Source organism: Xenopus laevis, chromosome 1L (assembly GCF_017654675.1).
Source record: "Xenopus laevis strain J_2021 chromosome 1L, Xenopus_laevis_v10.1, whole genome shotgun sequence".
In the NCBI taxonomy this organism is placed as follows: domain Eukaryota; kingdom Metazoa; phylum Chordata; class Amphibia; order Anura; family Pipidae; genus Xenopus; species Xenopus laevis.
Window position 1 is genome coordinate 116,154,944 of NC_054371.1, and position 18,548 is coordinate 116,173,491.

Genomic DNA, 18,548 nt, shown 5'->3' on the forward strand with positions numbered 1-18,548 from the left:
TCTCTCTCTCTCTCTCTCTCTCAAGCAGTAGATGGCGGCATTGCACAACTATTAACACTGGTGACAAATAACAACCCGTCGAGCTTTTGTTTTTTAAATTATAGGCAAATTGCTTTGTTGCTATGGGCAACATCACTGATTATGTTTGTCTCCATATGAGCCTGCAAACAATTTACAACTATTTTCTTGCAGCGTCCAAATGTCATAGCTACCATCATTGAGTGTGACATGCACATGCATCTATTTCTCTGCTGGTATGTAGAAGGAGAATTGTGTGAACACTGGTGAAACCAAAGGCCTTCACTGCAATTGGACCTAATATTTTAAATATAATGTATTGGACCTCTGACTATAGTGCAGAGGCTAATTGTCATGAGTGAAGAGATGCAAGGTGCTACGAAGCTATACAGTTGGGAATGTGTGCTTAATTCACAGTGCGGCAATACTAGTATCAGTAAAATTATTTAAATGAGACGTAAAAAACAAAAATGTACCAATGCATTAAACGTTTAGCTATAGAGGGAATGTTCTTTAAAAAGTTGTGTTTCTGGTTACTTTATTGAAAATTTCTGCAAAAACTGTTCCACTTCCTGCCCACTGAATTGTCTTGCTGTGCAGGGTTGCTGGGCGCCTCAGCACACTGCACTGTAGAATAGAAACCAATCAGCAGCTAGGCTGACCTGATAGGGAACCGAAGCCTGACTTTTCTTCTGTGACAGCAGGACTGTGATTGGCTGCACCACTTCTACTGTTCTTTTGGCAGGGACTCCTCATTTGGAACATGCACATGGACCAGATAACAGCAGTGGGGAGCCCAAATAAAGGGGGTGTTTCTGAAGATAATATTAATTTATATCCAATTATATAATTGGTATCACTGAGACCTGGTGGGATGAAACATGTGACTGGATTGTGAATTTAAATGGTTACACCCTTTTTAGGAGGGACAGAGGGATTAAAAAGGGTGGAGGAGTGTGTTTGTATGTAAAGCCTGAATTAAAGCCATGTGCTAAAGAAATAACAATAGCTGGCACTGGTGAGGGTGTAGAATCACTCTGGGTAGAGGTTTTGACTGGGCAAAAGGTAACAAAAAGAATTATCATTGGTTTATGCTATAAACCACCTCATATAAGTGTTGAGTATGAAGCCCAGCTACTCTTGCAGTTTCAAGCGGCTTCACAGCTGGGTCAGGTTGTTGCTATGGGTGACTTCAATTATCCAGACATTGACTGGGGTAATGGGGTTGCTAAAACAGAAAAAGCTAGTAGGTTTGTAAATATGCTGAATGACAACTTTTTATTCCAGCTCGTTCAAGAACCTACCAGGACTCTTTTGGACCTTGTAATAACTAACAATACTGAACTCATCTCTAACATTTGTGTGGGTGAGCATTTATGGAATAGTGATCATAAAATGGTCTCCTTTGAGATTCTGTTGCAGAAGCAATTCTATAAGGGAGTAACTAAAACACTAAATTTCATACGTGCAAACTTTGACAGTATAAGGGCATCTCTGCAACATATTAAGTGGGAAATGCTTTTCACAGGGTTAAACACAGAACAAAAATGGGAAGTCTTTAAAATGCTGCTTAATAAATATACTTGTCAGTATATTCCGCTTGTAAGCAAGGAACGTCGTTGCAAAGCAAAACCTTTTTGGTTCAATAGAAGCGTTGGTGTTGAGGTGGGTAAGAAAAGACGTGCTTTTAAGGCTTTCAAGTTAGCTGGTACAGCCGAAACATTTATAAGGTACAAGGACGCCAATAAATCATGTAAAGAAGCTATAAGGCAAGCTAAAATTGATATAGAAAAGGATATTGCAGCAAGCAGTAAAAAAAATCCAAAATTATTTTTAAATATGTTAATAGTAAAAAAATGAAGCAGGAAGGGGTGGGACCCTTACTATCAGAGGGGGGTCAGCTGGTTGATGAAAACAAAATAAAAGCGCAGATTCTAAACTCATATTTTTCATCTTTCTTCACAAATGAGGAACCAGTAAGTGAAGGTTTCCTTCTTAACAGTACCAATTCTAGTAATACAACTAATGATGCATGGTTCACACATGATGAAATTCAAAAGAGACTAGAACATGTTAAGATTAACAAAGGTCCGGGGCCAGATGGTATTCATCCCAGGGTAATTAGCGAGCTTAGCTCTGTTACTGCCAAACCTCTTTACTTAATTTTTCAGGATTCATTGAGATCTGGCATAGTGCAGAGAGACTGCGAATTGCTAATGTGGTGCCTCTATTCAAAAAAGGATCCCGTTCTCAGCCTCAAAACTATAGGCCAGTTAGTCTGACGTCAGTGATAGGAAAGCTTTTCGAAGGGTTAATAAAGGATAAGATACTGGACTTCATAGCAAATCATAATACTATGAGTTTGTGCCAGCAAGGTTGTATGCGTAATAGATCTTGCCAGACTAACTTAATTTCTTTTTATGAGAAGGTAAGTAGAGACCTCGATTCTGGGATGGCAGTGGATATGATTTACTTAGACTTTGCTAAAGCATTTGATACAGTGCCACACAAAAGGTTACTGGTTAAATTAAGGAATGTTGGCCTGGAACATAGTATTTGTACCTCGATAGAGAACTGGCTAAAAGAAAGACTACAAAGAGTGGTTGTAAATGGAACATTTTCTAATTGGACCAGTGTTGTTAGTGGAGTACCGCAGGGCTCTGTACTAGGTCCCTTGCTTTTCAACTTGTTTATTAATGACCTGGAGGTGGGCATTGAAAGTACTGTTTCTATTTTTGCAGATGATACTAAATTGAGCAGAACTATAGGTTCCATGCAGGATGCTGCCACTTTGCAGAGTGATTTGTCTAAATTGGAAAACTGGGCAGCAAACTGTAAAATGAGATTCAATGTTGATAAATGCAAGGTTATGCACTTTGGCAAAAATAATATAAATGCAAGTTATACACTAAATGGCAGTGTGTTGGGAGTTTCCTTAAATGAGAAGGATCTAGGGGTCTTTGTAGATAACACGTTGTCTAATTCTGGGCAGTGTCATTCTGTGGCTACTAAAGCAAATAAAGTTCTGTCTTGCATAAAAAAGGGCATTAACTCAAAGGATGGAAACATAATTATGCCTCTTTATAGGTCCCTGGTAAGGCCTCATCTGGAGTATGCAGTTCAGTTTTGGACTCCAGTCCTTAAGAGGGATATAAATGAGCTGGAGAGAGTGCAGAGACGTGCAACTAAATTGGTTAAGGGGATGGAAGACTTCAATTATGTGGGTAGACTGTCAAGGTTGGGGTTGTTTTCTCTGGAAAAAAGGCGCTTGTGAGGGGACATGATTACACTTTACAAGTACATTAGAGGACATTATAGACAAATAGCAGGGGACCTTGTTACCCATAAAGTGGATCACCGTACCAGAGGCCACCTCTTTAGACTAGAAGAAGAGAACTTTCATTTCACAGTCAGGACATACTGGGGGATACTGTCATGGGAAAAAATTTTTTTCAAAATGAATCAGTTAATAGTGCCGCTCCTGCAGAATTCTGCACTGAATCCATTTCTCAAAACAAACAGATATTTTTATATTCAATTTTGAAATCTAACATGGGGCTAGACATATTGTCAATTTCTCAGCTGCCCCAAGTCATGTGACTTGTGCTCTGATAAACTTCAATCACCCTTTACTGCTGTACTGCAAGTTAGAGTGATATTGCCCCCTCCCTTCCCCCCCCCAGCAGCCTAACAAAAGAACAATGGGAAGGTAACCAGATAACAGCTCCCTAACACAAGATAACAGCTGCCTGGTAGATCTAAGAACAACAATCAATAGTAAAAACCTATGTCCCACTGAGACACATTCAGTTACATTGAGAAGGAAAAACAGCAGGCTGCCAGAAAGCTTTTCTCTCCTAAAGTGCAGGCACAAGTCACATGACTTGGGGCAGCTGGGAAATTGACAAAATGTCTAGCCCCATGTCAGATTTCAGAATTGAATATAAAGAAATCTTCTCTTTTGAGAAATGGATTTCAGTGCAGAATTCTGCTGGAGTAGCACTATTAACTATTAATGCGTTTTGAAAAAAACATGTTTTCCGATGACAGGATCACTTTAAGGAAGAAAACCGAAGAGTCGGAAGATGGTACCCATGTGCTCTGCTGTGCTTACTCTGCACCAGTACTGCGTTAGGGTCACTTTCAGGGATAATCAACTATGTGGGGGGGACGGCTATCTAGGGTAGTAGGTACGGGCTTTTTTTATTGGGGGGGGGGTTTAGTTCTCCTTTAAGGATTTTTAAGGCTATAGCTTTCCTATAAAAATTGGTGAATATGGAATAAATGTGGTGCGCTAACTTACATGTACTTGCCATACTGTTAGCCTCTCTGACTTTGAACATGATGAGGTACACTCTCCTTGAAAAACACTTAGGACTGCAGATGCTTGCTAGTATAAATGTATGACTAATAAAAGAGGTTGCATGCTTTACTGCAGAATTGCAATATGAATAAACAAGGCAGTCGTTGCAGAGATACAAATCCCTGCAGTGTTCCAGCACCACCTGGACAATGGTGGGAGTCTGGGAGATGTATGCGGTTGCCACATTTGTCAGTATCGAATAAGATAGTTATTGAAGGGGTGCACCGTGCTGACATCACAGAGGCAGGACTATGCCATTATGGGGAAGGGGGACTGGACAGAATGAGGGTGGCTCTGGAAACCGTAGGGTTTTATAATGATTCTGGAAACCGTAGGGATTGGGGTGGACGCAATGGGCTGGTTAGGGGCATAACTATCATTGAGTATTGACACTGATTAATCATCACCGCTATAAAAATTTAGCAAAACATAAATCGCACATTTGCAACTCACTACCGACACAACCATTTTTATGGCAAAACCCGTGATTCAGCACACTCGCGATTAGTGAGAATAAGTATGCCCTAATCTTCACTAGTTTAATTTGCTCTCGGCAGTACAGAAATACAGGAACTAATCCCGGGTGCAGTTAGTCAGTCTATGCGCCAGGAGGAGCTAGTGAGAAGTATTGGGATCATTACAGCGCGTCCACTCTGCAGGCGGGTGAGGTTCGTCTCGCTGGTAGCATACAAAGCTCCATATACCTGTAGCAAACCTTATATGCTGTGTGTTTAGCCTGTCATCTCTTATAATGGTAAGTCTGCCTTCTCCTCTGCACGCTGCAGCCCGGGAGCTCTGCTCACTTCCAATTCTATTTCATAGATCTGCTAGTATTACGGAAGCCTGTTATTGTCTTATTTACAAAACTCATAGCGGCTTTCTTTATGACACTACGCACCATTTCTTTGCAGATTACGTAAAACAGCCTTATGTCATGTGCTCTTCATCTGATGGTCTGATAACTTGCCCTGTAACATGACCCCTGACTTAATGTAGCTACTACCTGCCCTCATCTCAGATACCAACACTATAAACACCATGGGGTTTATAACACCGCATTAGAGTCTTCTGCTGGAGATTGTGCTAATTCTAGAGTAGTACACTGACCTAGCGTTAACATAGCACTATGTGTTTTGAACATAAGGGGGCAGATTTAACCAAATATGAGTTTAGATTTAATAAATAAAAGATCACCCACCTTTGATTCATTCCTCTGGAATTTTTGGAAGAGTATTTATTTAATGGTGAGTTCTAACTTCCATCCATTGATAAATATGCTTCTAAATCCCATAGGAATGAATAGAAGGTGACCTTTGAGTTTACTTTTAGTATAATGAAGAGGTGATATTCTGAGGCAATTTCCATAATAATATTTCCATAATAATAATAAAACATGTTTTATTATGTATGGTTTTTAAGTTATTTAGCTTTTTATTCAGCAGCTCTCCAGTTTGTCAGCTCTGCAATCTGGTTGCTAGGGTCCAAATAACCCTAGCAATCATGCACTGATTTGAAAAAGAGACTGGAGTATGAAATAGGAGAGGTCTGAATAGAAAAGTGAGGAATAAAAAGTAGCAATAACAATAAAGTTTGTAGTCTTGCAGAGCATTTGTTTTTAGATGGGGTCAGTGACCCCATTTGAAAGCTGGGAAGAGTCAGACAAAAAAGGTAAACAATTAAAAAAACTATAAAAAGAAATGAAGACCATTTGAAAAGTTGCTTAGAATTAGCCTACAACATACTAAGTTAACTTGAAGGTGAACCCCTTTAAAATCTAAACTCACATTTTGATAAATCTGCCCCATAGTTATAAATAAAAGAGATGTGGGCAGTACAGCCATCCATCAAGTCCATGGTTATTGAGTATTATTATTTCTTTATTTAAGATTAAAATCTCTGAATTATTCTGTGAAGGAGACCATAGTAGCACTAAAGCTGGCCATAGATGTAAAGATCTTTTCGTTATTGTGAGACCACGATTATCTCGAAACGATCATTTAAATGTACGATTTGTCCATCAACTAAAAAGACCATTTCAGGCGATATTGCTAGGAAAACTGAGGGTAGCTGCCTGCTTGGCCCTGCAAACATACATAGATTGCACTAGGACCGATAAAGATTTTTAAACCTGGCCGATCAATTTTCTGACAGATATCGGACGAAAAATCGTAAGATGTACGAATTTGATTCCCACTAACTTCACGATAATTGACGGATTTGTCGCTAAAATCGGTCGTTCAGCAAAGAAAAATCTTTGCGTCTATGGGGACCTTTACAGGTTACTGCTTAAAGGTGTTGTTCGCCTTTGAATGAACTTTTTAGTATTATCTAGAGAGTGATATTCTGAGACAATTTTCACATGGTTTTCATTTTTTATGTGGTTTTGGAGTTATTTAGCTTTTTATTCAGTTGCTCTCTATTTGCAGTTTCAGTCTGGTTGCTAGTGTCCAAATTACCCTAGCCACATGAGACTGGAGTTTGAATGGGAGGGGGCCTGAATAGAAAGATGAGTAATAAAAAGTAGCAATAACAATATGTTTGTAGCATTACAGAGCATTTGTTTCAGATACAGAAGGAGGCAAATAATTAACGACACAAAAGAAACAATAAAGACCAATTGAAAAGTTTCTTAGAATTAGTAATTCTATAACATACTCAAAGTGAGCCACCCCTTTAAAATGCTTGTCACTGTCTGCATGCAAACCGTGACAAGTTTGCTTATGCACCCTTAACCCCTCTACTACTGAGCAGAAAAAAGTGTCACCAGACCATAGAACAGTAAAAGAACAGAGCATCATGATTGGTCCTATATTAATAGATTACAGAAGATTTGTACAGCATTTAAGAGTTACCGGTATAAGAAATATAGGTAAACAGCTGGTATTAACAGTGAGTAAAGCAACAAAGCAAAAAAATATCAATTTTTTTTAAAAAGCATTAAATACATTTTCTCAATCATACACACACCCTGTGAAATGTTTTCTAGCTAATCTAGTCTGTATTAATTCTCATGTTGTTTTTAGATTTTCTGTATTTGGTGTATTACTTTTGCTCCTATTTTTGATTGTATTCCATGCCTGCTAAGAGCTCTGTTCCAGCCCTTTGTGTTCCTAGTCTATTTTGTATGTTTGCTTGTCAGCCCATATCTGTGTGTCAGTGTGTGTTTCAAAGTAGGGTTGCACTGCATCCACTATTTGAGATTCACGAAGGATTCGGCCTAATACTGAACTGAATTGGAATCCTAATTTGCATATGCAAATTCCGGACTTGAAAGGATAAGGTGTGGGGGGGAACCACTTTTTTTTATACTTACTTGTTTTGTGACAAAAAGTCGCGTGCTTTCCTTTCCCACCCCTAATTTGCATATGCAAATAGGATTCAGATTTGGTTTAGCCAGGCACAAAAATTCAGCCTAATCCTGCTGAAAAAGACTGAATCCTGAACTGAATCCTGGATTCGGTGCATCCCTATTTCAAAGTAAAACAAACTCCTGTGCTTTTATCCTTTGATTACACAAAGAACAAGATACTTTTGTGTATTTCCCTGATTTTATTTTTTCCTGGATTTGACACTATTTTTTTTCTGGTCCACTGAAAAACATAAAAAGTGAGTACTACTTGGGGGTTACTGGGTGTACTGTGAAACTGTACATGTAAGCATGGCCCTTAATATTTGCTTTTCTGCATCCTGGTCCTTTGGATTATGTAGTAACCATTTTCTCCAGTGAGTGGCAGTGTGTGCTAGCTAACTTTGGGTTGAACTAGAAGCCTCTATTGAATGACTCACTTTTCCCAGACTGTGTGGTCCACAAATATGTTCACAGACTGGCTTTACCGTAATTATGTGTGAAAACACAGTGTTAGTTCCTAGTGTGGTTAGGCACATTATAAGTCATTAATATAGTAAAACACTGCTCTTGTCACACTGCTCTTAAAGGGACATTGAACTGACCAGTTAGGACTTTTGGTGGTAAAATAATGCTAGTTTTTTTGTTGAGCTGAACAAGGATGCTTACAGGTGCTGGCTCTGTATGAAAGCCTCTGCTAAAAATGAAATAGGATATCTTTTCCACTTGTTCTGTAAAAAATTTTTTTGTAAGATACATTTTTGTCTAAAATATTTATTATTGGGATCTATACTTTGGCTGATTTTACTGTTTCCTTACATGCTTTCTAAGAAATAAAAAAAAAAAAACAGTTTGTTTGCCATCTATAGCTAAATATTTTGCTTACCTCTAGATGGACAATGATTTCCGGAACCTCATTCGGCGATTTTATGAGTTGCAAGCAGAACGCGTGGAGACCTATCGGATGTTTGAAGAGTAAGCTGCTATCTTTTCCTCATCAGGGCGAGAAAATTATATTGATAAAGGAACATTCAGTCAGCTGTTCATTATTTATTTTTATTTGGTTTGTGCATACTACACTTTTTCTTACTGGAGTGCTTCTGCATGCATGTTTTTGTTGCAGGTTTATTTATTCCGGTTAATTTAAGATTAGTTTGTTCATTATTTATACTTATTTAACACCGATTATGCTGTTTTTTTTCAACTTCAGTCATTCACGTCAGTCCTTGCTTAAGCAGTGCTCTTAATCTAATTTCCTTTCCAAATCATACAAAGGCATACACTTTTTCTGTAACTAGATATTTAGTTCATTCTGTATCAATCCTGTCTCACTGGAGAAATCTTGGTTAACTGAGGCTATCAAAAGGAATTTTATACTACCAAGCTTGCCAAAGGCTCTTTAGATGACAACAGCATTTCAATTTCTTTTCATTTGTTCAGCATTACTTTGGCAGTATTCACTTACCAGGTCATAAACAGGTAGGGAAATTAATTAATAATATACTGCATTTTACAAGTAGTGCTAACTGTATACCCTTATAGTCATTAAATTCTATGCTCCCATTCAGTTATGACTGCACACATATTGCAATACAAGGATTTTATCAGCTTACTTACTAAAAATGTATTAAAAAAACATCCAAGTACCTTACTGTATCCCTAGATAAAGCCAAAAGGCTACACATACAGGTTTTTAATATATACTGCGTTCTGTGGGGCAGCCCTGATATTTTATCTCACTGAAAAATATGCTAGGCCTTTTCTTGAGGAGCATTTAAAGCAGACGCTGCGTTTGCTATAGTCATTATAGAGACTAATTACTGGCTGCATACATAACAGGGGTAAAATTCCCCAGTGTTATGAATTCTAACGCTGGTTTAATCCCACCTTCAAACTGGTTTTGTAAAAAAGTGTAATTGTTTCCCAGGATTTTAGAAGTAAATTTAAATTTTCAGCAATGTGGTAACTAGGGTCCAAATAACCCTAGAAACCATGCACTGATTTCAGTAGGAGACTGGAATATGAGTAGGAGAGGGCCTGAATAGAAAGAGGAGTAATAAAAAGTAGCAATAACAATACTTTTGTTGTCTTACAGAGAATTTGTTTTTTTTGGAAGGGGTTAGTGACCCCCCCCCCCATTTGAAAGAAGAAGAAGGCAAATAATACAAAAAAAAAAGTTAACCCGTTGTCATTGGCAAGCAGGCTCAGATTTTTAACCTGTGTGGTTTTTTTTGTATCGCTAAAATAATGTTTTCAAGTAAGTAATTAGAAATTTAGGTGAGCAGCAATACAAAAGACTTCTTTAATACATTTAGTCCTTTAGATTGCAGCTATATGCATTTGCATGCACATGGAAGACAAATAAGACACATGACTGTGTTCATACTTTTTTCTAAACATTTTTAGTCCTTTTCAAAATAGGATATTATTGTGTATTATCATTATAAGGCAATAACGCCAGTGTCGGCATAAATGTAAAAATAAACTGTAAATTATAGGAAGGAATGTGAGGTCACATATTAGGTAGCTAATTGGGGGAATCTCCATATAAGAAATCGATGAGCTCAGCATTTTTATGTTTTTTTTTTGTCACTAATACTGTATTGCTGAAAAAAGACAATCTGTACCATATAACCAATTCTGAAAAATCTTTGCCATTGGTGCTTTTAATGGTTAACTTTTCCAGGCATCCTGGGCTACTTATTTCTGAGCACTCTTAGGTATGAAAATATTACTTTGTAGGATTTTCATATATTTTGCAAAGCTGTCTCAATCGGTTGAAAAAAACCTCAATGTGCAATCCAGATTTTCAAGGTGAGAGTTATAAAATTAGGTTCAACACATCCATCCAAACTGCCTTTGCTTGCTTGCCCATTCTTTGCAATACTATTTCATTTGCTTACGGCACTTTTTCTAGGTTAATCTCAGGGTCAGCTTCAAGTCAAGTTCTCAAAGTTTGGAGCCTGTATGCATTCCATTTTTAACACGTCTATATGAGTTCGTTTGTTTATTGAAATGTTTTATATTTTCTGGATGGTTTATTTCTTTAAACATATATTATAATATAACAGTTAAATGTAACCACATGACAGGATATTGGAAGTCTCTTTTTTTTTTTTTTCTTTATACCCGATTTAAGGACATCTGTTGGTTTTCATATCCCATAAGCTTTATAGACAGTGAAATATACAACACTCCCTCTATGTGTTAATCATATTTACTTTAACAGAGATTAAAAAAACAATTTCAGACTTGAATTTGAGATGGGTAATTTTGCTGTCAAGGATGTAATAATTATGTAGTTTGAAAAAGCGTTTGTATAGTCTAAACTGAAGAAATACATATATGTGTCTCCTTGTAACTGTGTTCATGTGTATGTATGTGTGCATGTACAGCTTCTGTGAAATACTGTGTGATCTGTTTGTATGTAGAATGCCAGAGTTTTAATGCACCCCTTATTCATTAATGAAAAGTTTGTTCAGGCAATAATAAATATTCCTCCATGTACTCACTGATTGGTAATGCACCACTGTGAAAATAGCCTTAAACTTCCCACTCCTGGCCCTTCTTACCCCCACCACACTAGTGTTCCCTCAAAGACAGTGGTTTCCAAACAGCAATTATAGGTAATTGATTGTTATGACCATGGTTTCATATGTGCATAACTTTTTTGGTGGGGCAAAATTGAATCCCCTGTAAATTGTGTGCTCATGTATCAACACATTTTTGCACGAGTCGGCAGGTAAGGTTCCATTATACAACACTTAGTGCCAACAGGAGGGATCTGTATAAACATTCACTCTAAACAAAAACAGTTACACTGTGATTTGTAGCCTTGACGGTATATGAGTTTCTCATGTGATCTTTTTTTTAACCCTTGTAGCTCCAGAACTGCCGGCAGCACAATTCAGTGCGTGCCTCTATGGAGCTGCAAGGGTTAAATTACTTTGCTTTCAGGGGGCATCAGGCATATCTGAAATCAGGCCCACACTATGACTTCGTCAGATACCGGCAGCTAGTCCATGAGATCACACTGGCCTTCAATGGTATCAGCAAAGAAGTAATCCAAATAAAGGATCGATTTCGTGAAGTGTATGATCGATCAGATCTCTCCGAACATCTGGAAAAAATACAGGAGATGGAAAAAGAGAAGTTGGAACTGGTACTTTGTCTCTCCCTGAAACTTCTTTACTACCTTTTTCTCGCTCTTACACTACTTCCCATGCTCTGACTTTTGCTCAAAGTATACCTCTCCCTCCTACTCACTCAAACAGACCAATTAGTGCTGGTTTCCCCAGCATACAGTGCCATAAAATACAGAATAGTCTCAATTTTAATAAACATTACCTAAAACCATGTTTCAAAGGGGCAGTATATACCCATTTCAGCATATCTAATTATCTGCCTTGCAAGGACCAAACATGGAGTAGTTCCAGTTTCCATGTTTACCCTGTTAAGCTCAAGAAATTAAAAAACAAAAAACATAGATTTTTTGGGCAAAAGTATGTTCCACATTTCATTTTGATAAGGTATACTGCCCCTGTAAAAAAGGAGATATCAAATCCTACATCTAAATGGCTTATTTTGATTTGTGCTGTGGATTGCACTGGATCCATTGCATCCATGTAGGATTGGTCTACATTAACTGCTTTTGTGAAAACAATTATGGAAAATTTAAATAGCAAAATATTCCTTTCCAATTGGTGTCATTTGGAAGATAAATGTTTATGGCTCCTGTGATCACTTATTGTGATTTTTGTTTGTTTAACAACATGGAAGTCTAGACGCTTAATAAAGGGGAACTATCGCAAAAATGAAAATTTAATATAAACTTCATCACATCCAATAAGAAACTTTCTAGGTACATTTAATTAAAAATTCTGCGTTTCTGGAAAAAGTTATGTTCACTATCCCTGTCTCAGCATCTGTTTCTCTTCATTCTGTCTTTGTGCAGGAGTTGGGTGTCAGATGTTCATTGACAGTTAGATCCAATACATCTTATAGGGGGGCTTCCTTTTCTAGCAGATGAATTAGAGCTCACTCAAATAACTGATTCCAGTACAAACAAAATCTAACAAAATAACTGCTGCCCTTTGCACAAATCCTGCATGTAGAGAGACATGATTTCTGGTGATTTTAATAGAGTGAGCTCTAATACATCTAATGTATATTGGATCTAACTGTCAAGAAATATCTGACACCAAACTGCTGCAAGAAGACAGAATGAAGAGAAACAGATGCTGAGAGAAGGATAGTGAAGAAAAACTTGATTATTTCAGAAACAGTACAACATTTTTAATTGATTATATTTAGAAAACGTCTTATTTCAGTATGCTGAAGCTAATATAAAAATTTTTATTTTCGCAATAGTTCCCCTTTAAGTGGTATGCTTTTTTTGAGTCCCTGCTTCCTACTGCCAAAAATGAGAATGATTGGCAAGGGTTTGCCACGTCTTAACAAGCCAACAGTCCTGTGTCTTATTGGTCTTCCATGTGCATTCACAAACTTATAGCTGCAATCTAAATGACATTATATAATTGGGACAAGAAAAATAAAGTTCATTCAGCGCTATATTATGGTGTAATAAGTTGATTGCAGCTTCCCAAATAGATCCACTCTACCTAATCCCCCAAGAGAAATTAACAATTCTGTAGGGAAGAATTTGGGTATGCCAGTGCTGTCACAGGATGGCAATGTCATGTTATCTACTACCAGTTATCCCTTGCACCGATCTAGGCTGCATCCATGAGCAATACAATTAGTGCCAAAGAAAGTTCTCTACTGAGCATGCTTACCCATGCTGGTCTGAAGGAAAACTTGTGGGGCAATAATGGTGGTGCAGCTCTCTTCCATAATGGACCCATATCCAAAGGGTTTTAAAAGAAGAGACGGCTAAATAAAAAACGATTTTGGTCACACGGGTGGGCATTGCTAACAATTTGCCAAACCCCAGAGCTAGGATTTCCTCAGGCAAAGTTAAAATCCCCCCCCACCCTTCAAGAGCACTTGAGCCCCAGCATCATGCTTGGGAACTCAAATTTATACATTTAATTAATTTTTTCATGCAGTGAGTGTGTTTTAGTTTTAGTGGGCATGTGTTCATTTATATCAATAGTAGCAGCCAGTGTATGAGGTACCTCACCCACTGACTCTCATCAAAAATGCCCTCCAGTGGCCAAATTACTGTTGTCATTCATCATAATGAGAAATGGATTTATTTTCATAATTAGGAAAGCTGCTGTTATAAAACATCAATGAACAAATTGGTCCCAGATATATAGCCTGTCCCGGGACTCAAAGGATGAAAACCACAAAATCTGTCATGTTTCTCATTTTCTCTTTTTTATTGTCTCTGTGTTTATTATTTCCTTTATATCCAGTTCTCACTAGCTCTGTCATTGGCTCTTCCTCTACTAATTGCATGTTTTCGCCTTGGGCTGCTTATACTCTCTTGAATTAATGAATTCTCACCCTCCAGAGCCGTTTCTGTTTTTTCACACTAAATACCGATAGAAACCTGGGTAAAATAAACACATTTAATTACAAAGCTTCTTTTCTTATTCCAGACAGCCAGATTACAGATAGCCAAGCAAAATGCTCAGGATCATCCTAGCCAGGAATTGCACCAAGAAGAAATGCAAATTTTGAAACACAAGTAAGTACTCGAGGTAACTGTTAGTTTAAAAATACACATATAGTGAAGCAAAACCTTATAATAGATAATTTTAGCTTGTCTAGTGATGAGATGTCTCTTAAGGTACTGGTGTGATTATACCATTATACCAAATTATGATTATATGACAACCTAAAAGGATGCAATATCTGTGGTTCTAAGTGAATAGGTGCTTACATTAGAACTTACTGAATCACACATAAAACTGAGTAGCCTGATAAAACCAACACAGACTCAATATTTTGAATAACACTGTGTCAGTTTGTTATAGTGCTTTTTTTTACGTAACATTGTGTGTAGCTAAGCCCTTAATATTTCAGGTAAAATAGCTATTCTAATATTTTGGAATCAATACATAAATTTGGAAGAAGCAATTAACTCAATAATGAATGGGCAGTGCATAAATGGAGTATCTCACACATAGCGATAGTTATAGTCACTTAATTACATATTTTTTCTTGTGTTTTACTTGAACTACTCCTGTGGCCACTGAAGTGGAAAACCTTTGGGGGATAATGTGTGTGTGTGTAAATATATATATATATATATATATATATATATATATATATATATATATATATATATATATACAGTTATGGGATCCGTTATCTGGTTATCCAGAAAGTTCCGAATTACAGAAAGTTCTGTCTTCCATAAACTCCATTATAATCAAATAATCCAAATTTTTAAAAATCATTTCCTTTTTCTCTGCAATAATAAAACAATACCTTGTACTTGATCCAAACTAAGATATAATGAATCCTTATTGGAAGCAAAACCAGTCTATTGGGTTTATTTAATGTTTATATGAAATAATAAATAATTAATGTTTACATAGTAGTCTTAAAGGGATCCTGTCATCGGAAAACATGTTTTTTTCAAAACGCATCAGTTACTAGTGCTGCTCCAGCAGAATTCTGCACTGAAATCCATTTCTCAAAAGAGCAGATTTCTTTATATTCAATTTTGAAATCTGACATGGGGCTAGACATTTTGTCAATTTCCCAGCTGCCCCTGGTCATGTGACTTGTGCCTGCACTTTAGGAGAGAAATGCTTTCTGGCAGGCTGCTGTTTTTCCTTCTCAATGTAACTGAATGTGTCTCAGTGGGACATGGGTTTTTACTATTGAGTGTTGTTCTTAGATCTACCAGGCAGCTGTTATCTTGTGTTAGGGAGCTGCTATCTGGTTACCTTCCAATTGTTCTTTTGTTTGGCTGCTGGAGGGGAAAAGGGGGGGTGATATCACTCCAACTTGCAGTACAGCAGTAAAGAGTGATTGAAGTTTATCAGAGCACAAGTCACGTGACTTGGGGCAGCTGGGAAATTGACAATATGTCTAGCCCCATGTCAGATTTCAAAATTGAATATAAAAAAATCTGTTTGCTCTTTTGAGAAATGGATTTCAGTGCAGAATTCTGCTGGAGCAGCACTATTAACTGATTCATTTTGAAAAAATTTTTTTTCCCCATGACAGTATCCCTTTAAGGTATAAAGATCCAAAGGCCCTTTATCTGGAAATCCCCAGGTCCTGAGCATTCTGTTTAATAGAGTCCATATGTAGTAATATAATGCAGGGACTCACTTTTGTAAGTAAATCTGCCTCTAAAGCTAACCATACACCTAGGGGGTTATTTATCAACGTCGGATTTTATCTCAGTAATTCTACGGTCAAACTTCGAGCAACTCCGAATTCAGAAATGGACCTTATTTATGAAGAAAAAGGCCTGAAAAATTAGGGTCGGGCAAACTTCGAAGCTTTCCCTGAAAACTCTGAATTGTTTGGAGTTTTCTGCAAACCCCAAAATCATCTGATATCCGTACAGACATCAGCGCAGACACTGGGACCTTCCCCATAATTAATTATAATTAAACCTGTTTTTTTCTTCTTTAATTGCCTTTACTATTATCGATGGTATACCCAAGAGACTGGGACCCCATTCCTATTCTTTATTATACTTTTTGCTTTTTAATTACATTGACTCATTTTGTACGTAACAAATTACATTCTAGACTGGTCTGGATAAACTTCAGTTCATTCAGAGATATATTGCTTCCGTCCCAGCTCAGTGTTTGGGACATAGATTACACTTTTAATGACACTCTAAAGAGTTTAAAGTGATTCTTAATGATTCAATTAAGATAACAGACGTATACTGAAACCAGCAAGCTAATAATCATTATTTATATGGGGTTGCACTGCATCATGTAAATTGCCAGTATTAGACCTGTGGTCTTGCAGCCATTTTTAACTGCAACACACAGCTGCAAATTAGAGGTTACTGATTAATGAAGATCGATGTACATAACAATGCACATAATACAGTGGTAGCTGTACACTAAATTGCTCTTAACTTTCTATCTGACAAAGTGAATTATCAATATATATATTTATCCACTAAAGTTAGAGAAAACTGTTCTTGGGAAAAAATATGGAGCTTACAATTAAATGGTTAAAAAGTCTAAACATTGAATTCTAGATTCTGAGTTTACTCCTTTTGTGCGTCCGATGTATAAGACAGCATGTCACTCCATTCTACACGTTCAGTTCAGCTTTGTCTTGGGTGTTTCATAAAAGCCTACCTAAACATATATATTGTGGCTAATGAAAGCCAGATGCACATTTATTTATAGTTTCCATCCCTCCTCATAGGATAATTAAAAGCGTGGAAGCAATCAGCGAAGTACTGCAAGACTTCAAGTATGACTGTGAAGAAATACAATGAGATTTCACCATTTGGAATTCACAGAATGGAAACCATTTCTTGGGCATTTTTTTTTTTACTTTTACCGAACGTGAATTTGTAGCCTTTTCTCAAACTAAAATGATTTGATGATGTAAATGATCAAAATAATTTGCATGTGTCCCTTTAAGGCATCTAGAAATATTATTTAGTGTGATACCATTAAGTAATGTGTTGTAGCCCTCTTCTATAAAGGTTTTGGTATCTCTGTTTGCTGTTTATATAGGCCTCTGTTCTAAGTTTAGCTGGCTTCTTCTCTTCACATACCCCACACATACTGGCTGCAAGATAAAATAGGAGGGATTGGGATTATGGCTCACTTGTATTCAGTAAAATTGCTTATTTGGAAAACATACCAACTTTTTTGTCAAAATATTTCTATAATCTGCTTTCAACAAAAAGTTTTGCCCTTAGTTAAATGTACTTAAGTTTTGTTTATGCATTCATAAGAATATAAGAGAACTTCATTCAATATTATTTCTTATACCAAACATTCCTTCACCCCCTGCTTCAAACTGCTTACTCTACCTCTGTCTCAAGAGAGAGCTTGCTTGGGAAGACTGAAAGACTGCGGCACATTTTACAATTTTTTCCTGTTAATATCTGGAACATGTCAGTATCACATGCAAACCCTAAAACTACATTTTCTCTAGTAATAGGGCACACTTGGTCCTACTAAATTACATCATTACCTTTGGTAAATTCAATTTACATGAAAGAGAATGAGGCTTGTACAACCTCTGCATCAGCAATTTTCATTGATGATTTTAGTGATTCCCTATTGCATATACATTGCTAGCCTCTCCCACTGACCTCGGTGAACTTAGGGGCTTTTATTTACCAAAAACACGTTTGCACGGTGTCTATGCCCAAACAGGAACTGAAGAGTAGGCAGAAAGTGACACCCTCCATCACTTTGGAAAATCTATAATTTCACAATTTAATGTCCAAATTTGCTGGTACTTGTTAGCATTGCGTAGTAATGAGGCTTTTCCTTGTTTTGCATAACAAATATATATTAATATTATTACCTTACAGCTTTCAGCTCTAGTTTGACCTTCTACATGCCATAAATAAAGAAATAAAAGTTTTACTTTTGTGATGGTCCGTTATTTACTATAGTTTAGGTATAGATCGGTATGACATGAGATGCTGTTTATAGTGATAATGCTATAAATTCTAAATTGTACAGGTATTGTTAAACTGTAAATGATCAGTGTGTATATGTATTTGTGTATGTAAAAGAAGTGGCAGAGCAGATAAGTAACCAAAATTTCACAATCTCCAGGTGAAGCCTAACTTTTTCAGCATACAAATCCAAAAGCGCAATTAAAACCCTATGAACATGTGGAGTGTACAACATTAAAAATGTTGTATGTCCTCTGGGATTGTAAAACAAAGGTGTA

General features: G+C 37.0%; 2 protein-coding genes across 3 annotated transcripts in view; one reads left to right on the top strand and one right to left on the bottom strand.

Moving 5' to 3' along the window:
* The window catches only part of fkbp8.L (FKBP prolyl isomerase 8 L homeolog), a 450,571-nt gene that overhangs the window by 54,596 nt on the left and 377,427 nt on the right, over positions 1-18,548 (bottom strand). The window lies entirely within an intron of this gene.
* Positions 4,786-18,233, top strand: rex1bd.L (required for excision 1-B domain containing L homeolog). Of its 2 annotated transcripts, XM_018256209.2 has the most exons (5): positions 4,786-5,135; positions 8,620-8,702; positions 11,685-11,889; positions 14,294-14,382; positions 17,052-18,233. In XM_018256209.2, the coding sequence occupies exons 1-5, from the start codon at positions 5,133-5,135 to the stop codon at positions 17,122-17,124; spliced, it is 453 nt and encodes a 150-aa protein (XP_018111698.1). In that variant the 5' UTR covers positions 4,786-5,132; the 3' UTR covers positions 17,125-18,233. The 2 variants fall into 2 exon arrangements, with proteins under 2 accessions (XP_018111698.1, XP_041418375.1); XM_041562441.1 differs by lacking the exon at positions 4,786-5,135 and having other exon boundaries at positions 11,611-11,889.

Excerpts from the sequence above, each read along its gene's own strand:
- rex1bd.L (XM_018256209.2), top strand. Across the intron at positions 8,703-11,684 it reads ACCTATCGGATGTTTGAAGA|GGGGCATCAGGCATATCTGA; the intron begins GTAAGCTGCTAT and ends CTTTGCTTTCAG. Across the intron at positions 11,890-14,293 it reads AAAAAGAGAAGTTGGAACTG|ACAGCCAGATTACAGATAGC; the intron begins GTACTTTGTCTC and ends TTCTTATTCCAG.